Source organism: Lepidochelys kempii, chromosome 19 (assembly GCF_965140265.1).
Source record: "Lepidochelys kempii isolate rLepKem1 chromosome 19, rLepKem1.hap2, whole genome shotgun sequence".
In the NCBI taxonomy this organism is placed as follows: domain Eukaryota; kingdom Metazoa; phylum Chordata; order Testudines; family Cheloniidae; genus Lepidochelys; species Lepidochelys kempii.
Window position 1 is genome coordinate 8,185,845 of NC_133274.1, and position 22,448 is coordinate 8,208,292.

A 22,448-nucleotide genomic window follows, 5' to 3' on the forward strand; every position below is an offset into this window, starting at 1 on the left:
TCTTTTTCTCTCACTCTGGCCCCCCAGCTCCGCACTCCATGAAGAGCCCCTTTCACGGGCACTGTGGACCCCCACCCCGTGCTGCCCTGAGCCCTCGCTGTTTCCCTTCCCGACATGCTCCTCTCTGAGGCGATTCAAACCTACAGCAACAGCAGCTCCAACCTCCCCACCCTGCCTCCTTTCCCCCTCAGCAACTGGCTGCTCCTGCTCCTATTGGCCGGGGCGGGGCCACATCGCGCTCCCATTGGTCAAAGCCGGGAGAGGGGGCGGGTGGTGGCTGGGGGTATCCAGCGCAGGAAGGCGGCCGCCATTTTGTGTGGGTGGCGAAGACAGCGAGCGCAGCAGCGGCGGAGCCGAGGCCCGGGCTGCGCTTTGAGGGGCTCGGAGTGTGGCGAAGCCGGCGGAGAGGCGGCGGCGGGGGGCAGCGGGGGATCTGGTTCCCGGAGGCTGGGTGTGTGGGAGCGAGTGAGACGGACAGAAGTCGGTAAGTGGATGAGCCGAGCGCAGCCGCCGCCATGTTGTTGTCCCTGGGCTGCCCGGTTGTTGGGGAGACGGTTTGGCGGATTGAGGGGGCGGGGGCGATCGGAGGATCAGGCAGAGTTTGGCGGGGGAATCCTGTGGCCGAGGAAAGGAAGATGCCAAGGGGGTTGGGGAAAGGGAACCCGGGGGTACCAAGCCCCTGCCCTGGGGGGAGGACCCTGGCGCGCATGTGTAAGCCCCCGAGCCGCCGCTCCTTTATGAATAGCCGCGAGCCGTTCTGTGGTCACAACAAAGTAAAAGTCGGAGGAGCGGTTTCATTGCAGGGCTTCGGGGCAGGGCGTGGGATAGTGGGGGCGGGGCGGGGAAGTTTCACCAGAAGCAATTGGGTGAGCTAATGAACCGACCCTCGTATTGATTTGTTATCATGGGGGGGGGGGGGAGAATGAGTGAATCCCCACTCTGAACTCTGGGGTACAGTTGTGGGGACCTGCATGAAAAACTCCCTAAGCTTATTTTTAGCAGCTTAGGTTAAAACTTCTCCAAGGTACAAACTATTTTACCTTTTGTCCCTGGACTTTATTGCTGCCACCACCCAGTGTCTAACAAATATAACAGGGGAAGAGCCCGCTTGGGAACGTGTTTCCACCCAATATTCCCGCAAGCCCTACACCCCTTTTCCTAGGGAAGGCTTGATAAAAAGCCTCACCAATTTGCATAGGTGAACACAGACCCAAACCCTTGGATCTTAAGAAGAAGGAAAAAGCAATCAGGTTCTTAAAAGAAGAATTTTAATTGAAGAAAAAGTAAAAGAATCACCTCTGAAAAAAATCAGGATGGTAAATACCTTATAGGGTAATCAGATTCAAAACATAGAGAATCCTCCTTTTTCTTATGGCTACTCAGTACATTGCCTAGAAACTGGGGCTGTATCCTGTTCCTGTTAAATGGAAAGCATCAGCTGGAGAGCGCAGTAATCCGACTGTGTGAGCGGTACCAAAAGGGGAAGTGTCTTGAAGGTTTAACTGTAAATGTTTTAAACGGAAAATGTTCAGGCAGTTAGGGCTGGAATCTGTAAACACTGTCCTGTGATGCCTGTCTGCTTTTGTGAGTAGTTCTGTTGACTTAACCGGGAGTACCCATAGAGAGGCATTATGGGACTCCATGCCAAATCAGCATCCTCCCGTTATATTTGACTCTAAAGAGCCAAGTCCTGCTTGCCTTTTCATGCTTTACAAAGCTATAGGCAAAAATAAGAGCGAAGTATTAGTAATGTAGCAAATTTTCATCTCTGTAACATGGCTAGTATGCTCTTCGTAGTGTACAAATAAAGTATAAATTAATTCAGCCTTATAGAAAACATTTGTGTGAAATCAATATCATCCCCACGTTTTTCAGATTCAAGATGGACAAATTATTTGTACTTGTCCCTTATGTGAATTCTTTCCAACCCCTTCCTTTTTTAGAAGTTGCTGCAAATGCATCCGATGAAGTGAGCTACAAGCTTATGCTCAAATAAATTTGTTAGTATCTAAGGTGCCACAAGTCCTCCTTTTCTTTTTGCGGATACAGACTGACACGGCTGCTACTCTGAAACCTGCAAATGGTAGTTAGATTCAATCCCAAATTGTCTTTTGGCTGGCACCTGTTTTTCTCTTACCTGAGTTTAAATGTTTTGCTTTTTGTCTTCATAGCTTAGACTTCTCCTCTGGAGCCTTTGTGCCGAGAATCCGATGTTGGGCTCGGCTTCCTGGCTGAACACAGCAGATCAGCCCATGAAAACTTCCATTCCGAGCCAAAGGAAGGGGTCCAACAGAAGACAGCACCTACTCTTTTGGGCTTGGCAGCAGGAAAGGGAACGGGAGGTGGAGGCTGCAGAGTCTGAAAAGAAGACTGAAAGGTAAAGGGGATAATAATGACTGTGGAAGATGTGGTGGTGGGTGGGAAAGAAGAAATGGGGGAGATAGTCATTTGGCACCAAGCTTAGCTGCAAGTGCTATAGAAAGCAGTGGTCTGAAATTGGATTTTAGATTCCAGATAGTATACTTATTCTCTACAGGTTCTTATGCCATGCCCATCACCATGGTATCTGAGTGGGTTCCAGTAATCTGCCACCAAAAGTGTGGTTCTTTTCTTTTTCCTTTCTCTCCAGGGAAAAGGCTGCATGTTTTTATTTTAAGAAAGTACATGGAGGGAGGAATAGCTCAGTGGTTTGAGCATTGGCCTGCTAAACCCAGGGTTCTGAGTTCAGTCCTTGAGGGGGCCATTTAGGGATCTGGGGCAAAAATTGGGGATTGGTCCTGCTTTGAGCAGGGGGTTGGACTAGATGACCTCCTGAGGTCCCTTCCAACCCTGATATTGTATGATTCTATGTTTCTGTTGGTGAAGGCAGGGTTGAAAGAAGTGTATTTGCACTTAGAACAGGAGGGATGTGATGGTTCTTAGATTCTGCAGCAGTTGGCTCTTCACTCTTGGACTGGACCAAGAAAGCTACTCCTACACACACCTTGTGTAGTAATCGGTTGTCAACTGCAGAGCTTTGGGTGATATAGGTATCATTAAGTGCCTTTCAGAGTAGGATTAATATTTTGAATTTGATAAAAGTATTCTAGGGGAGCCTGTGTAAAAAGTGGAGGACAGGTTTGATGTGCTTCTGGTAACCTGTATTGCTGGGATGGAACTTCTGCACTTCATACTATTTGAAGAGTCCCGAGGGCCTACTGTTTCATCCCGAGGTAGATTGCATTGCTAGAGTTCAGTCAGGAGGGAGTTGAGGCGTGTATTACTGAGGCCAGGTTGGAATGCCATCTCCTATCTAGCCACTGATGTCAGAATGTGTTAGCTCATGACTGCTATATGAGAGTTTAGCATAAATGAAGAAGCTAGGAGAACTTCTGAACTGTGGACTGACTGGACCAATTTTAACATTTACAAATTGGCTAGGTATTTAAAGATTCCTCTTGCCACACTTTTAATTAAGGTCTGTCCAATCAGAGAATTACAATATGGTATCATGGGTTCTTCCTTAAGTCTCATGCTATCAGAATACAGTTGCCTTTAATTAATCTAGTGGGAGTATAGTTTGACTTCAGTTCTTTTCTTTAGAACTCGAGAAACTTTCTAACTTTGGTTTTCTCATTCAGAGCTCCCACTGACTGTTGTTCCTCCCTTTCATACAGGTGACATTTAAGTTGAAGATGGGTGGTGGAGAAAGGTTCAGCATTCCAGTTCCCCAGTCTAGAAATATTACCAAGAAGAATAAACAACTTAATAACAGGCAAAAGAGCAAAGATCAGAATTCTCAAATGAAGATGACTTATATGAAGAAAGAAAGAGGACATGGATGTAGCTCATCATCTATTGCACGGCAGGCCGTGCAAAATGGGGGCAAGAACACTGTGCACTTCCCAAATAATCAGAATTGGAGTCCTACTTTATTAAGTCCCAACTCACTTTTCACATCTCAAACCAATCAGAACTATGCTGGGGCAAAATTTAGTGAGCCACCTTCACCAAGTGTTCTTCCTAAGCCACCAAGCCACTGGGTACCTGTTTCCTTTAATCCTTCTGATAAAGAAATAATGACCTTTCAACTTAAAACCTTACTTAAAGTCCAGGCTTGAGGTGTAACTTTTAAAAATTGAAAAGTTAAAATTTTTACAGGGTTTCAAATTTGAGAATGTTAGTTAAATTCATAGTTCCAAAATGAACAATTTTTTATGGGATCAGATTTGTTAGCTGCATACAAAAATTGAGTCACATGATGTGGGGACCTCTCTTGAAGATGTCCAACTTAACTCTTCATCTCATTCAGGGTTGTGTGCGCTGTGTGCATGTACTGTGACCATAAACTATGTACTTGCAATATCAGTATGCAATCTAAACAAAGTGTGGTGGTCAGTAATGCTAATATATTGTATTGTTCTCAGAATTTGAACTGTGACCACTTAAAATATGCTGAGTTTTTCACTGGAAATGAAAGCTATGGCAGAAAACCAACTTTTACATTATGTAATGCAGCTTTGATTGGAAAAAGTAATCAGTTTACAGAACTACTCAAACCTTAAACTAGTATCTTTCATACTTGTTTCAGATCAGTTAATTGTGTGAAACCTGTTGAAAGCGAATTAAGAGATCATTTTTTTGCCAAACAAATCTACATCTAGCCACTAGGAGATAGATGTTTTTTGAATTATATTAGTGAACCTTTATTTGGAGTTCATGAATCAGTGATTGACAGGGCAGACAAACCTGTGACTTAAATTTAGATGATCTTAGGAAATTTACTCCCCAGAGATTGTTTTGTAAGGATGCAAAAAATAATTTGACGTTAAAATTGCCTGCCACTGTGTTCATTTCAAAAATCTAGAAATGCATTTTTATTTTGAACCTGCACAATCTGAAATGTGCTAACTAACAAGCATTTTGCACTGCCAGGTGACTGCCAAAAAACTTGTAAAACCTTTCCTTTATTGGGATTGCACTGAGCAGTTTTTAAAAATGCATTTTTATATCCGTTTTATATCTTTGAAAAAGCTGAAATGATAGAATTGTTTGAGCTAATCTTAAATTGGATACCCTGTAATGTGAATTTGTTTAAACTGATGTTGCTTGTGGGAAGTATGAAACGTTTAAATAGGTTGGGAAAAGAGCCATGTAAATAAATGTAAAACTTTGTAGCATATGTAAATTTATGCTGGGCTTTCCTGCAGAAAAAGTATTTTTAGTACAAAACTGCTGAATGTAAGATGACCATGCTGAGTACATGGCCTGATTTAAAAAAATAAATATTTTGTTTAAAGAAACTAAAAGCACACGTGGCTATGCCCTTGCACTTAAGTACCAGTGAACGTTCACGTTGTGTTTGATTTTGTTGTAAGCTGGTTTTTTTTAAGTAAATTCAGTGCAAATGAGGCTTTTAGAATTTTTAATAAAACAAAAAAAACCTAAAAAAAAAAAAGCTACACCAATCTGTGTAAGGTACATCTATTTTGAATGTATAAAAGTGACTTTAGTTGGGATGAACTATTATAGTACACTAAAAAGGTTCTAAAAATCTATTAATGTAAAAGTCTCTCAGTAGAAATGTTTATATAAATACTTAAGAGCTAGAGCCCTGCCTACAATTTAAAAAAGTATTCTAGCTGGTTTTATCCAGCATTTTTGTATTTGAGAGCACAGTAACTCCATTGATACTGTAATGAAGATTGAGCCATCCACATCTGGCTTTTATTATTTGGAATTTAGATGTCTCAATACTGTATTTAATGTCCCTCCCCTTAAAGAACCACTTAAGTGCTGTTCAATTTAAAAATATATAAAACCCTGTTAAGTCTTCCTTCTGAACTTTATTCCCAGTATGCTGGTTGCCAGCATATTAGTGTTTAGTAAAAGCTGTTTGTAATATGATACCCAATGCTTGATTTTATTCAGCAATGCCATAATCCACTGTTTACAAAAGCACAGATGCTTCCACTGTGGAAGCAAGAAACTGATTTGTGACATGCTGAAAGAATATGAAGACAGTTGTTTAAACACAGTAATCAGCAATAATGAAGAATGAGTAAATAGGGTAATGATTACAAAAAGTAGTTTGCTAAAACAAAAGTGGTTCTTTAAGTGCTCAAGATACACTTCTGTGCATATAGTTCTGTTTATACATTCAAAATGTGCTGGCAGCTATGTTTACACATGTTCTCTCCAAATAAGATGAACAGATTGGCAGTTTTCTAAAATTATTACATTCCTGTCTCCCAAACTCTCACCAAATGTCATCCATTGTACCCAAAGTGTAATTGTGTTATATTTGAAATTTAAAGTGTTTATGAAGTACTGCTTGTACAAATATCAATTGGAAATCTAAAAAAAAACCAAAAACCTCAAAACAAATAAACTACCTAACCTTTTCTCCCCTTAAACATGTCTGTTTTTGTTTGTTAAAAATTGTATAAAATGAATCATTTCTTGCTACAGCCTTACATTTTACGCTGAGACTGAATGTCAGCACAGATGCTAATTAAGACCAGGAAAGAGGTGATTTTGTAATGTATTCTGAAAATGCTTGATTCTGAGGTGAGAGAGACTGAAAGAAGGGAGACTTTAGCAGTATTTTGAACATGAGCACTCAACAGGAGCTGACTGGGTAGTAAAAGATTTTTGTGCAGATGGTGACAGGAGATTTTTAATGCATGGCTGAACAGGGGGGTAGGAGGGAGACATACATTAGATTTTATGCCTGGGAGATACAAATGATAGTGGAAATGTAAATTGAAAGAGGCAGAAGAAAACATTCAGGAGTAGAGACAGCACCTAGAGATGTTGGTTTCCGCATACTCTTGTCTGTGACCAGAAGTTGTATCTTGTCTTGTATTTGGACTGTAAGCTCTTTTCGGCAGGGTTGTTTGTACAGCACCTAGCACATCGAGGTCCTGATCCATTACTGGGTGCTATGAGAATATAAATAAAATGACAACTGTAGAGCTAGGTAGACTTAAAAATTAGTGGTATAAAAGTGGTAATTGAAGCCATAGGACAAGGTTTCAGAAAAAATGGATGAGTATTTCCCTTAAAAAAAAATTGTTCCATACAGATCTTTCCTATATTACTCATGAACACTCTTTCTGTGAGAGGGATCAATATTTGAAAGTAATGACCCTGAGTTATTTTACACCAATGAAACCATGTGCTAATTTCTAGCTGCTTGAGACTTGTTAATATGAAGGTCAGAAACCATAAGACAAGTTACTTGTTCCTTATTTTTACTGTATATGTTTCCATAGTTGACTAGTTTTTCTAATGGAGAAAGCATGCACTTCTTTGCTGGCTGAAACATTTTACACAAGTGTCAGGTCTTCCCTAGTGAGTCTGGCTTCAAACCAAAACCCAAGCTATACTTGGTTGGGATAGGTTTAAAAAGTCTTCATACCCATTTAATGCCAATGCCTTAAAGGAATTCTCTTTGCAAGAGATTCAATCCTCCTTCCCTTCACCATTGAAGCCTGAGAACTTAGCATGATAGTCATAAAATGAGCAGAATTTTTTTTTTAAAGATTGAAAAATGTATGGATTGTGTCTATGCTCTGCTTCAGTTAAATCCAGTAGGTGTAATGAACAATTATAAAAATCCAGATTTAAACTCAATATTGGTTCAAAGTGAGTAACCGGAATTAGAAAAATCAAAGCTTTTCCCCCCCAGAAGAGATGGTTCTGTGTTCATGTAGCACCTACCATGATGGGATCCTGGCTACTACAGAACAGTGCTTCTCAAGACATTCAAACAGCAGTAGATTTAAACATTCTGCTCTTCAGTAGTGTAGCACACAATTTTTTCAAACAGATTAATGGTAAACAGCACAGTGGACATATAGTTTACATTCTCAGCTTCACCTTCCAATTTCCCCTACTTTTAACTTGTACTTCAGTTAAATAATCTTTCTAGGCTCCCCCAACTGCTACTGAAATTCATTTGGTGTCTGTGACTTGATTCCTCATCTGTAAAATGTGGATAATACCTACCTCACATGGTGGTTGCAAGGTGCTCAAATACTGTAACAAGGGCCCATATAAAATTGCTTGAATGTAGGATACTTAAAATTGTGAGCATCAGCTGCCTACCAAGAACAGGTAGGGATCTGATTTACTATACTCAAGTATTGACAGATTTATATGAAATGAATAGTTGAAAATGGGAGAGAAAAATACCCCTATACAACAGACTACAAACCAGGACAGCCTGAAAGTTACAACAGAAAACAACTTTTCAGTGAGTAGTCTCTCTTCTTCATATATTTCAAACAGCTCAAGCAGTTTACAAATAGCAGAACAAGAGCAAATTTCACTTCTGAAATTTAATTTAGTGTGATTACAGTATTAATTTGCACACTTCAAACCTTAATCTTAAATTTGAAATTTTATTTGAACAATGCCATGAAAACAGCCAATTCTGCTCAGATTAAAACTCATAGCTGATCTCTATTTATTTGAAATAAGTGCTAGTGTTATTTGATATTGTGACTTGCTGCCATCAGCTTCTCAGTAAGTGGACATTTGAAAGAAAGATTTCTATTCCTGGTTGAAATTAAAAAAAAAATTTATGCATTTGACACTACAGCTGCTACTCAAATTAGCATGCCTGGATGCAGCTTTCAGTTTGTCAACTACAAGTTTGAATGCCAGCTAGACTGACTGAGATGTTAAGACTACAGATTAACTGTAAAACAAGGAAAACATGCCATTTTTCACATCAACTTGTGCAGAACAGAAAAAGCCAAATGAAAGCTGCATGTGATCTGAGGAGTAGAAAGCCAATACTTTTTTCCAAATGTGAACAATGAAATAAAAAACCTATATTCCAAGTAGAGGACACAAAAGGAAATTTGACAAAACACTGATCAACTCTTGTTCACAGCTGCAACTTCAAAATAAAGTTTCTTCTATGCATTAACTTCCCAGTGGGTCTGCTATTTGAGTACACTTTGGTTCCACAAACAGTTCGGCCTAAGGAAAGTCTGTTCACAGGTATTTCAAGGTGGGATGACCACTATGTGACTGATGTGGAACAAACTACAGCTGTGTTCATTCTAAGTCAGAAGGTGCTTTCAGGGTATAGCCAAAATCCTGTACATTTTATTCCTAATTCACAGAGATATTTGAAAAGATGGAACATAGAAAATTTAAGGCAGAACAGTGAGGTGTACAAATAAAACACCTTTTCCCAAAACACACAACAGGGTACAGTCTTCCCTCACCATACACACATTTTCAAATGATGTCTTCAGACAAATCTGATAGCAGCTGTCTAGAAGATTTTTAAGCAGCACTGCTACATTTTTTGCATTTATCTTGTTAGAATATTAATGGACTATTATATTCCTAAATGTTATTTATATTCCTTCATACTTTTAAATATTTTGTGCAGTGTTCCTGACCCAAAAACCCCCATGTAACAGTTCTGTAATACATTGCAATCCTAGTTATAACATCCAACTGTCCTCTAACATGTTTCAAGCTATAGCAATACAAAGTTCATTTTAAACATTTTAAGAGGCTCTTTGAAGAGCAGAAATGTCAAAACATGTAAAACGTTCAGACTCTAAATAAGCTTTCATAATGTACATAGATGTGTAAGCATTTAAAAAGGCACATGAGAGAAACATCTATGCTGTTTCAGAGACACCTATATCTGAACATCCAGATACAGTACTTTATCCATTGTGTTTGAAGATTTTCATTAAAATTAACAGTTGGGTGCATGGACTGTTGGATTTAATCCTAGTCACATAGAATAGAAGTTCCAGTAGAACTGTCTGTTACTGCTGAAACAAACCTTTCTGCTGCAATTGTTATGGATTGCAGCTCCCCCACTTTTTTTTTTAAACACTATTTCACTTCTACAGAATCTGCATTAGATGCAAATTCTAGTTTACCACAGAAAAGCATAACTCCCACTCTTCTCACCGCTCTATTATTGTTATACATATTGTTTTTCAGATGCACACACTCCTGCAGCTAAGCCTGCAGAAAGCTTGCACAAGAGGGGCTTATTTGCTCTAAAGCAGGAATAATGTTTGTGCATTGAGGAAGGATGATGGTGTCTGCAGGGGCTGACTGGCACAAATACTCCTTGTCTCCTTGGCCATGTCCGGGTAATCCCTTCCTGGCTGAAAGGCCCCACAGAACAGCCTTTTCAACATTTTTTCCCAATTGGAGCAAGAACCAGGGTACCATCTTCACTCTTGCAACGTTGTGTGTTTGTGCTCAGCTTGTCTGGCTTGCTCATATGCACAAGTCAAATTAAAGTCATGCTACACTTGACTTCAATTGAGCTGGCTTTCAAAATAAAGGACTCTTTTATAAAAAAATCTATCAAACTCCAAATACAAACTGCACTATAACCTCTGAATCATAGTTTTTGTTTTTAGCACTAACATTTTCCAAATAGTCAATTTCTCTTTTGCTGTTAATATCTGAAAACAATTCATTGTAACTATAGGCCCCAATCTTATCTACATGCTTAAAATTCCTTTAAGCCTCTACACTTAAAATGTTTTCCAAGATTGGGAGTCCAAAGTAAATTTTATCAGGACATTATTTTCCCTTTTTTCACAAGTTATGCATGCTCCACTATTGCCAAAAGCCATCTTAGGCTTTGAGAGGTTGATGAAAAGATAAAAAATAATTTTTACTGTTAGAATTCTATGTAATCTACCAGATAAATGCTTTTGGTACAGTGCAAGACATGGTAAGTGTAAGTAACTGCTAGATGTTAACTAGAAATGTTGTTCCCTTATGCATCTTTAAATGCTGTTTAACAACCCATGATTTGTCTACTGAATTATCTCAGATATGATAAATGGGGAAATCTGTATATTTGCCGAGCAATCCTGATCATGGAAGTTCGGATAAATCTATTTTGCATTATTAGGCCAAAGGTATACTTAACATTCTTCTTATTTCACCCATTAGCCCTCTTTAAACAAAAAAGAAAAATACAGTTCTATCTAGACAGACAAAATAAATGGATTCCTGTTCTGCTTTACCACTAAACCTTAAAGAGGTATCTTACTTCACAGAAGATGCACAGCCTTGTTCCTAATGCTGCTCTAGAATCAAATTCTAAAGCTACAATAACTCCAGTGGATCGGTATTTCCTTCATTTTTTTTTTTATTGTAGCATGTTTGCTAAATTTACAGCAAGCAGAAAATAAGCTGGGTCTTTAGTTATTTTGATCAAAACATTGATGTTTTAAAGGTAGTACACAATATTTGTTAAAAAGAACATATAAAAATACCTTTTTAGAAGCCCCTATATGAAAGAAAATACAAAGTTTAATCCCACAACTTTCCTCTGCTAGAGCTGCACGCTACTGCTAGCTTTAAATAGACTGCTGTTTTTAAACTATACGTCCAGGAAAGTCTACAAAATTAAAGGAACGTGCATATAAATGATTGCATAGCGGAACATGAACATTAACTGCAAAGAGTAAAGAAAAAAGTTAGAAATACTATCAAGTATACAAAGGTTCTAGAATCAACCCCTTAAGCACATTCAACAGCCAGAATTTAAAAGCCGTCTGTTTCCTCAAAGGCCCTGCTGAAATTGCTAAAACCAAAACCTAAAAGTAATTCTCTAAAAAGAATTTTTCACCAACATCTTCATAGACTACTATATAGACAGCAAGGAACATAAGGTGTTTGACACTGGCTTTTTTTATTATTATTTAAATTCAAAGCCAGAAGCCATTTTCTTAACAAAACATCTTGCCTTCCAGAGAAATACTTGTGAGATTACATACTGGTATTGTACTATTTTTCACATCAATTTACTCAAGATACTGTATTTGTGATAAACAAAATAGCTAGAGATGCAGCTCTAATTCACACCCAACTTGAAAGATTTGTTCTCAAGTAATTTAAAATGAAACCTTGTAACCAAAGCACTATCCAGTCTGGGTAAGAAGGGACGTAATTTAGGCTTGCTTGACTAGATAAATTTTGAAGTGTAAAAGCAATCCTTTAGTTATTCACAAATAGAGAGATGGCTAGAGTTTGATATCTATGAATGCACCAACTAACCACAAGAGTAATTGGCATAAAAGTTTAGTTCTTATATACTGTACACACACAACTTGAAACAATCTACTTGCATCTAACAGCGGGAAACTAAGCAATTTATGATTAATTGCTCACTAAAATTTAGGATACAAAAACTGAATAAAATGTACACGTTAACCTAATATTGTAGCTGTTCTGTCATTTGCTTAAATGTGACCTTAATATTTTCAATGTATATGTTTTTATTAAACATCTAATATTAGCAGACGGGTAAAAACAATGAAGCCCTCTCCTGACAACAATCATGACACTCCGTGATCTCCCATGAATCCTCAAGACTGTGACAATCCCCGTATACTATATGCAATGTTAGTACCATCTCTCCAGATGGTGGGGTTAACAAGAAACTTCAACATCACATGTCTACTTGCTGTAGGTGGGCATGAAAAATATAGATTTCCTCCCTTTAAACAATGGAAACGTAATGTTGCCAGTCTATTTCACAGCAGACAGCGTTGCACTACAGCTGCCCAGTTTTCCATTCATACTGCAAACTTTTAATATTGAAGAACAAGTTAAACTGCTAGTTTAACTGCTCCACACCAATTTCTCTGTGGGTGTGAAATTTGCAATAGGACAATGTTGCGAATTATGGTCAATCAAGTTATCACCAATATTTTAAGCATCAAAAAATGCAAATCTTTACAAAAATATACATAGACACCACAATCAAATCAATAGCTGCCCATGACATTTCACAAGTGGACTCTCTTAGTGGCTTCTCAACACTGTTATTTTAATTATAACCATTGCCTGCTACAGGGAAAACTGACAAAAAGAAGTTCTTTTTAGCACTGTTGCAACATCATATTCCTGATAATTTAAGAAAACTGAACTGTGTGTAAATGAATGATTCATGCCTAAAAACAAGATGGTTACACTGTTAGTGGCCACTGGACTTGGGACTAGTCCATGACCTTGATCTGGATTTTGACCTAGATCTAGAGTGTGATCTTGACTGAGATTTGGATCTAGCTGGTTCTTTTTTTCTCGGTTCCTTTTCATATCTTGAGCTGGACTTATACTGTGTTTTAGTATCTGTTTTAGAGGTGCCTCTAGATTTGGTGTGAGATGCAGACCTAGAACGTGATTTAGCCTTCATTTCTTTCTTGGGCTGTGACTTGGATCGTGATCTTGAATTGGACTTAGATCTTGAAAAAGATCGATTGCGGTGTTTGAACCTATCAGAATAAAGGGGAGAGAGATTTGAATATAAAAATGCTATTCTTAGACATCTAGTACATTTTTTTAACCATTTTTGCAGGAGTAAATTTTTAATCTAAAGTTAAGGATTATAGTAATCTAGTTTTGAATTTAAATGGTGTAAAATTTTTTTTTTTTTACCTATCATTGTCCGAACGGCTCCTGCTACGCCGAGGTCTTCCAGTAGGTCTACTGCTAAAAAGGTACATCAGAAAAAGTAAACGGTGACAAATACCTTTGTATTTATATAGATGATTAATAAGTTTAGTTTTTTTGAGATGTGCATTTGCTTTTAATTCTTTAATATGAAGCACAGAATTGTATTTCATTCAATATTTCTCTTTTGATGAAGCATGCAAAATACAGTAACTCCCACGCATGTGATTACAAAGTGAGCATACAAAAAAAGTATTCAAAATGTTAACAACTAAATAGTCAGTGTGATTTTTCTTCTCCAACTGACTGCTGTGTAGTTGAAGCCAAACACTACACTTACTTTCTAGGACTATAAGATCTTCTATAGTTGTAATCAAAAGAACGACTTCTAGACCTCCTCCTTTCATAACTCCGGCTTCTAGATCGCCTATATCTGTCGTAGTCATCATAGCGAGAAGAACTGTACACGTTTCTCCCTTCCTTGGCTTTCATTTGATTTGGAGCTGCAGAAAAATAGCAATAATTTAACTTTTTTGTTAAAAAAAAATCAAATATAACTTTCTAATTTCCAGATCAGTTCTCCCTGCCCCTTCCTTTGAATTTCAATTATGCATTAGTGGTAGCACCCATGTTTTCAAAATCAATTTAACTGGGTTCAATTCCTGAGTCAAGCCAATGCACTCTTCATGAAGACCGGAATGGACACGTGAGGGATGTAAAAGTGGTTACACACCATCTTTATGCCCCATTACTGCTGTTTAGAGCAGCCTTGGGGCTGCTGTAAGTTGTGGCCAGTTGCCAGCTGTGAATGATGATTTGGGTAACAGAATATTGCCTGGGTGTAGCAGTGCTTCAGTCATACCTCTGCCCCATATACACCAACTGGTAGCAAAAAGCTGGCTATGCTGGTTCTACCCCACTAGAGAAAATCTTAGAATCTTCAGTTGGCTTGTTAGTCCAGCTTCATGGCCCTATTATATCTTGACATTTCTGAATTCAGTTAAGAGGACAGTCAATGAGAAATCTAGTCAATTTTTAAAGAAATCAGCAAAAAGCTTCAGGTATTACACCCGCCCCACAGTCTGCTGATTTTTGCAGTCTTTACTGTTTTTTTTTTTTTTTTTTTTTTTAAAGTTTCTCCCTTTTGGAAGACCAAAACCAGAATCTATATAGGGAAAGTGGTGAAACTGATTATACACAAGGTAAACAAGAGCGAAGTATACATTGATTATGACCCTTCAACCAAAATTGGCAGGAAATAGGCTTCGTCCTTTTGTATTTGGATTAGATATAGTAGCACATTACTACTACTACTACTACTACATTGTATTTTCCCTTTTAATTAAACGCACCCTGCATCCAAATCTGAAGCAAATGGGTATATTAACCTCACACTGCTATGCTTCAATGTATATTTTAATCATTTTCCATGTTCCAATGAAGCCAGTGTCTGGGATCACACACTTGTGATGTGTGCACTAGTAGTTATCAAATGCATGGTAAAGGATTAACTCATTTTCCGAAAGAAATTTAAGGCCATGTTCTAGCCACCCTCACCTCCCCCTCTCAAAACCATACATACATACATTCAGGATTGAATTTTGTCCTTGCATGCATACCATCTGCACAGACTTCAAGGGTTGCATGTAATTTTTTGTGGGAGAACATAACAGGTATATTGTTTCTCTGATAGTTTGTACTACAAGATCCTTGGGCCAACGCATTAGTCTCATTTGTCTGAAGTTGCATACACATGTTTTAGAATATAACCTGTTACAAGTTTCTTGTAATGCAGACTTAAAATCAGCCATTTTCTGAAGTATAATACTCATTACAACCATATTAGTTCTGTTTTAGAGTTACAAAAACTGGAATAAGACTACTTACTTTCAGTTATATGATAAACACCCAAGATTTCTTATACCATACGCCATACTAAATGTGAAATAGTTTATATAATCAGAGTATCATTTTGTATTCAGAACCATCAAACCATTTCATTTTCATTTGTCAAAACAAAGTAAATTATATAATTTATTAGGGCTGTCGATTAATCACAGTTAACTCCCACGATTAACAAAAAAATTAATGATTAATTGCACCGTTAAACAATAGAATACCAATTGATATGTGTTAAATACAGTATTTTGGATGCTTTTCTACATTTTCAAATATATTGATTTCTATTACAACACGAAGTGTACAGTGCTCACTTTATAGTATATTTTTGATTACAAATATTTGCACTGTAAAAATGGTAAAAGAAATTGTATTTTTCAATTCACCTCATACAAGTACTGTCGTGCAATCTCTTTATCATGAAAGTGTAACTTACAAATGTTGATTTTTTTTGTTACATAACTGCACTAAAAAATAAAACAACGTAAAACTTTAGAGCCTACAAGTCCGCTCAGTCCTACTTCTTGTTCAGCCAATCGCTAAGACAAACAAGTTTGTTTACATTTATGGGAGATACTGCTGCCTGCTTCTTATTTACAATGTCACCTGAAAGTCAGAACAGGCTTTTGCATGTCACTTTTGTAGCTGGCACTGCAAGGTATTTACATGCCAGATATGCTAAACATTCGTATGCCCCTTCATACTTTGGCCATCATTCCAGAGGACATGCTTCCATGCAGATGATGCTCGTTAAAAAAATAATGCGTTAATTACATTTGACTGAACTCCTTGGGGGAGAATTGTATGTCTCCTGTTCTGTTTTACCTGCATTCTGACATATATTTCATGTTATAGCAGTCTCAGATGACCCAGTACACGTTCATTTTAAGAACACTTTCACAGCAGATTTGACAAAACGCAAAGAAGGTACCAATGTGAGATTTCTAAAAATAGCTACAGCACTTGACCCAAGGTTTAAGAATCTGAAGTGCCATCCAAAATCCAAGAGGGACGAGGTGCGGAGAATGCTTTCGGAAGACTTAAAAGAGCAACACTGAGATGTGGAAACTACAGAACCCGAACTGCCAAAAAAGAAAATCAGCTTGCTGCTGGTGGCATCTGACTGAGATGATGAAAATGAACATACATTGATCCACTATGCTTTGGATCGTTATTGAGCAGAACCTGTCACCAGTATGGATGCGTGTACTCTGGAATGGTGGTTGAAGCATGAAGGGACATATCTTTAGCGCATCTGGCACAGAAATACCTTCCGATGCCAGCCACAACAGTGCCATGTGAATGCCTGTCTCACTTTCAGGTGACATTGCAAACAAGAAGCAAGCAGCATTATCTCCTGCTAATTGTAATCAAATTTGTTTGTCTGAGCAATTGGCTGGAGTACGAGTGAGTGGACTTGTAGGCGCTAAAGTTTTAAATTTTATTTTTCAATGCACTTATTTTCTGTACATAATTCTACATTTGTTAAGTTCAACTTTCATGATAAAGAGATTGCACTACAGTACTTGTATTAGGTGAACTGAAAAATACTATTTCTTTTGTTTTTTACAGTGCAAATATTTGTAATAAAAATATAAAGTGAGCAGTATATACTTTGTATTCTGTTTTGTAATTGAAATCAATATATTTGAAAATGTAGAAAACTTTAAATAAATATTTAATAAATAGTATTCTATTAACAGTGTGATTAGTTTTTTTTAAATCACCTGACAGCCCTATAATTTATATTAGAAGTGTGTAAGTTGAAAAATGTTGAAATTGACATGTTCCTGAAAAGAATTCTGATTGCAATGAAACCGTATTTTGTGATGAAAATCTGTTCCAACTAAAATTTTTTGACCAGTTCTAATAGTCACCTTGTGGTAAATAACTTAAAGTATATTATGTGAGTGCAGGGGTTATCAAGAGACTTTATGTATCTAGAAAAGAGCCCTAAAGAAAAAGAATCAAATTGCATTTATTATGAAGTATGAAAAATAATTGATTAATGTTGAAATAATGGTTGTGTACTATCTTCCCAGGATTGAACTCTCCTAACATTAAGGATAAAACTACATTCTGATACTACGCCCAAAGGCACTTACTTTTCCGATCACCCTGCGCAAACTGGATTTCTATCTGACGGCCACAAATCCACTTCCGATCCAAATTATGGAGGGCATCTTCAGCATCACGGACATCTTCAAATGTGCTAAGCGTTAAGGTACTTGGGAATTTGAGTAGTTAACAACTTCAAATTAACAGTTTTTCCTGGATTTTTAATCTCACTATAGGGCACACTAAAAACTGTCTCCCATTAACTGTAAGGTTGTAGGACAATTTTTGGAGAGAGAATACTATACAAATCTTTTGATATAGGTACAACCAAGAGTATTTATCCTTTAATGAACAATCACCATGTAACTCCATAGCCTTCTTTTCTCCTATATATACACTGATGTATCAAAAGTAGTTAAAGAAGTTTAGTTATTAGTGACCTTATTCTCTAGGTTTGCCTTACCCTCCCGCCCCCAAAAAAGAGGGGGGGATGCTAACTCTTAAAATGCTTAAGCAACATCAGTAAAAAGTGAAAATTCTGCATTCATTACATGACTGTATTCATGAAACTTATTCCCTTTTCACCTACTCCTTTAAAACTGATTATGGACTTTCAGCAATTGTTACTCAAATATATATAGACCACTGTATTCTATTAAAAAATAAAGCATATACTGAAACATTAAGCTATGGATTAGATGATCAATATCTTAAATCCCTAAGACTGTTCACTGTAATTCACTCATACTCCTCTGTCTAGCTGACTTGAAAGAATAAATCATCTGTATTGGTCTGCATACCAACTTCGTCCATCATCTCCTGGTTACCATATAGGCATACTTATCTTGATAAATAAACCAAGAATGAATGCATTTCATTCAAGACAGTTACAATTTCAATACCACCCACAAGTGAAATATTATAGGTTCTGTCAACAGACTAAACCAGAATAATTTATCAAGTTACCACTTACACGAGAAACAGAAAAAACGGTTATTCTGTAGGATACATCAGGTATGACTCCTTTAATCTTGGCCACCATTCAACTTCATCTTGACCTTTAACTCTTTAAGTGCTTGTCAGAAGGACTTGTCATGAGATGCTTGGTCAAAAATGACAGATGGCTTTATCTTTTACTTTGAAAAACAACCTTTTCCCCCTTTTGTAGATAAAGCGAAGCTTTGTCTCCCATTATGGCTTGTCCTTCTTCCAGCTTTTCTTTACTTTTTCTTTTCCCAAACTCTCCCTTCTCTTCAAGCCTGATCCTTAAGAGGTCTTTGGCTTGTCTACTTGCCTTAATTGTTGAACTCTACTCTAAAGGTTCTTTCATGCTTTCTCTTTGGGGTCGCCATTACTGTACAGCTTTACATTCTCTGAGGCAACAACAGAGGACAGTAAATTAGGGGACAATATTAAAGAAAGAAGTTTACCTCATTTTTATACAAACTGCTTTTGATCAAGTGATTCCAATTTCCATGTTTTTAAATTAACAATGAATACCAGCCACAATTTGCTAAGCACAAGAACAAATTAACTTTCAGTATCAGTTATATTAAAAATGTGGTAGACACTTCCGAGTCACTGATAATTGTCATTTAAATCATATAGTATCAATTTAAGTGACAGATATGCAACAAAATAGCTCTTATCTTACTGGATTTGGCTTAAAGTTTTGCAAAAAAGGTAAAGAGCAATTTGTGAGGAGTTAATCTTTGAAAAAAATGGAATACGCCACAATAAGACATTTATTAGATATAACACAAAAGTAAACTGCTTTTTCATTTAGATTTGTTACCTCTTACACAAACTTGAATTTCAAACTTCAACACCCCTCACTAATCAGCCATCTGAAGAAAGGATATTGAACATAAGCAAATCCTCTTGGACGACGAGTGTAGAAATCAAGTGGAACGTACACATCAACTATAGGCCCATAACGACCAAACTCACGACGCAAGTCTTCAGACCTGAAATACCATAAATACATTTTTATATATTCTTTCACTTTTTACATTTAAATTGCAAACTGAAATATTTAAAGAAACTACTGAAAAAATTTTGAATCAAATATGGCCAAAGCTTGTTTTTAGAACTAACTAGATGATAAAGTACAAACAAAAAAATCTGAGTAATTAGTCTTTATGATAAAATTAATCAGAATAAATTAAAAACCTAAATCAACTGTGGGCGCTGAAGCTCCCAAGGTGTTTAAAAATCTTGGAATAATTAAAATTTTATGCTAGCATCTTAGAATCTGAAAACTCAGTGTAATTCAATATTGGGCAAGTGTAAATGGAGAAAAAATACATGTAATGGTATATTTAGTAAACAGTACTGAATTACTGAAGGTGGGTGGGAAACAGCAGATCTCAGAGAAGCTTTTTCTTAAATTTTTTTGTAAGACTTCTAATTCCATGTTTTTGCACCATGAAAACAGCAAGTTAGAACATTTGGAAATTCAAGAAAGATCCACAAAAATAAGTCACTCTACCTAACACGCTGAATTTTTCAGACACATCAAACAACACTAGTCTAAAACAGCCATTCAAGCCACTAAGAGTTAATTGCTTCATGGAGGTGATCTAACAAAAGAGTATAATTCTGTTCAATAGGTTTGTCACTGTTTGGAATCATCCCCTCTTCCCCTCCAACATCATCAACTCTCTCATACAGATTTCACTGTATGTTATTTTAGATGCATAAAATGGCCCTGGCTGGGAAAGTCAATGATGAAAATTTACCACTATTTCCTCACTCTTCCTCACAGCCTGTGGAAGAATGCATGACACACACCAGTTATAAGAACACAGGAGATAAACAAAGATTCAATAGGAAATCTCCACATCATGGTATCTGTACAAAGGGCAGAGTTTTCACAGCAAGTTATAGAAAGGGACCAAATAGGTTCCCCATTCTTTTCATAAGTTGTATGTAATAGTTTTCTTCCTCAACTGTTGAGGTCATTAAATATATTTCCCTCTAAAACTAATCACAAGTATAATCACAGAGGAAAGGCAGGTGATCACACAAAAAAAGCTCTCAACACATAACCTATTTCCAATTCAGAACTATCAGTACCATACGGAAAAAAATGCAACTCCTACTTCATCCCATCATTTCTATTTCAATGTAATTTATTGCATGACTCCTTTAGGGTAGATTATTTTCCTGATAGCAAGTTAAACACTATAACCTTAGACCTTAATCCTGCATGCCACAAAAGCAAGTCTTACTGACTTACATAGGATTTATAGAGAAATCTCTGACCTTTAATTTATAAATGTACTTTATATAGACTACCAAACTCAAAAACACTAACTTTATAAACGTTGTAGTTTTTATTTATAAGTGTCAGAAGATATTAAAAAGGTATAAGGGAAATGTGATAGAATGAGCAGTTTGCTAAAATACCCAGAGTACAAAACAGAAACATATGTTGTACAATTCCTTAACACTTCCATTTCTTGATGAAGGTTCAGCAGTCTTATGTATCGGGAACGTGGATACTTTTACTTTAGACAACAGTGAAATGTAAAAACAACGAGGAGTCCGGTGGCACCTTTTAAGGACTCCTCGTTGTTTAACACGGCTACCCCTCTGATACGCGAAATGTAACTTTAGACAACTCCTCCCCTTATTTATTTCTCGCTAATTACGGAAAACCCGCCATTCAACACCTTACAGAGGAATTGGTGCAGTAACAGCCCGTCCCAACAGGGACCAACACTACGCACGGGTGCGGGGGGCGCGCAGCCTCTGCGCACTAAGAGCCTCTGGCGCTTTTCCAGCCCCCGGCAATCGCTGTTTCTCCGGAGGCTCCAGACTCTACCCTCGAGGGGCCAGTGTTTGAAACCAGCGGGCGTGGGGAAGCGACACGTGACGGCGCACACATGTCCTGGAGCGCAGAATTCGGCCCCCGGGTTACCCTCACAACCCCTGCCTCGCGCCGACCAAGCGCCAGCTAATCGGCGGGGTCTCTACGGCGACCCTGCTTTCCGTAAGTTTCTCCCTCCCGGGTTTTGTCCCGCGGTTTCCCGAACTCAGCGCGCTGGGGCAAGCGGCTGAGAGCCCGGGCGGGAGGGAGAAAACGGAAGGCGTGTGAGGAATGGAGGCTATGAGAAAGATAGGGAAGAAGGAAACGGCCTGGGGCTCCTTTCCCCTTCCTCAGGGAACCCCCCCTCCCCCTCATATGGTGGCTGCCTGCGCGGCCTAGTGAGCCCGCCAAAGCCTGCGCAGCCCTCGCGCCATGCGCCCGCCCGCCCCTCCCAGCGCCCCTGCCCGAGCCCCCTTCCCTGGATCCCCCCCGCACTTACACACACCTGGTGTCGTCGGCCACATTCCGCACGAACAGCGAGGTGTTGGGGGGGCGCAGGTAGCGGGACATGGCGGTGGCGGCGGCTCCCAGGCAGGGCCCAGACGCGGAGGAGAAAAGAGGAGCGAAGCGACTCTCCGGAGAGAGACAGCGCCACCACTATCAACGGCCTCGCCGCCTCTCGCGAGACTTCGGAGCGCTTCCGGCGAGAACCCAGCCAGAACAAGGAGGAGGGGCGGTAGAAGAAAGAAAGCAGGCGCCAAACTGCCGCCGCACCTCGCTTTGCGCGTGCGCCAAGTCCTCTCGTGGCGATGCGCACGCGCCGATCCCCTCTGTTCTTGCTTCGCCGCCAGCTCTAGAGATCCTACGGCCTGTTTTTTCCGCGCCTGTACCGCCCGCCGCTTATTCAGCGCATGCGCTGCACGGTACCGCCCGCTCAACCCGCGCTTGCTGTCTCGCGCGGCAGTGGCGTGCTGTTGGCTGGGTGCGCGCCGCCCGATCCCTTTCCCGCCCGAACAGAGCTGAGGCGCTGAGCGCGCGCCTGACTCTCCCTTCTCAGGCGAGGAATGGGGAAGATGGAGGGAGGGGAACCGGCGCCTGAGGGGCAGCATAACTCACGGTGCAGGCTGCTGCTGTAAGGGGCAGAGAGCCTCCAACCCCACACTATTACTGTAGAGCACCACACCCCTCGGTCTAGCCAGACAATAGACAAGGGCAGCTCTGCCCTAAA

The 22,448-nt window shown here is 38.9% G+C and overlaps 2 protein-coding genes across 8 annotated transcripts; one reads left to right on the plus strand and one right to left on the minus strand.

Moving 5' to 3' along the window:
• Positions 1–295: 295 nt before the first annotated feature.
• On the plus strand, positions 296–6,395 carry PNRC2 (proline rich nuclear receptor coactivator 2). Its single transcript, XM_073317827.1, has 3 exons — positions 296–484; positions 2,172–2,377; positions 3,657–6,395. Exon 3 carries the CDS (start codon positions 3,675–3,677, stop codon positions 4,098–4,100), a length of 426 nt encoding a protein of 141 aa, XP_073173928.1. The 5' UTR covers positions 296–484; positions 2,172–2,377; positions 3,657–3,674; the 3' UTR covers positions 4,101–6,395.
• A 247-nt stretch (positions 6,396–6,642) lies between these two features.
• SRSF10 (serine and arginine rich splicing factor 10) lies at positions 6,643–21,919 on the minus strand. 7 transcript variants are annotated; one of them, XM_073317823.1, is made up of 7 exons: positions 21,720–21,918; positions 19,267–19,373; positions 17,454–17,555; positions 13,790–13,952; positions 13,435–13,488; positions 13,170–13,271; positions 6,643–6,923 (listed from the first exon to the last, which is right to left on the minus strand). In XM_073317823.1, exons 1-7 carry the CDS (start codon positions 21,788–21,790, stop codon positions 6,914–6,916), a joined length of 609 nt encoding a protein of 202 aa, XP_073173924.1. In that variant the 5' UTR covers positions 21,791–21,918; the 3' UTR covers positions 6,643–6,913. The 7 variants fall into 7 exon arrangements, with proteins under 7 accessions (XP_073173924.1, XP_073173925.1, XP_073173922.1 ...); XM_073317824.1 differs by lacking the exon at positions 6,643–6,923 and having other exon boundaries at positions 9,083–13,271; positions 13,435–13,485; positions 21,726–21,918; XM_073317821.1 differs by lacking the exon at positions 6,643–6,923 and having other exon boundaries at positions 9,083–13,271; positions 21,726–21,918.
• Positions 21,920–22,448: the final 529 nt, after the last annotated feature.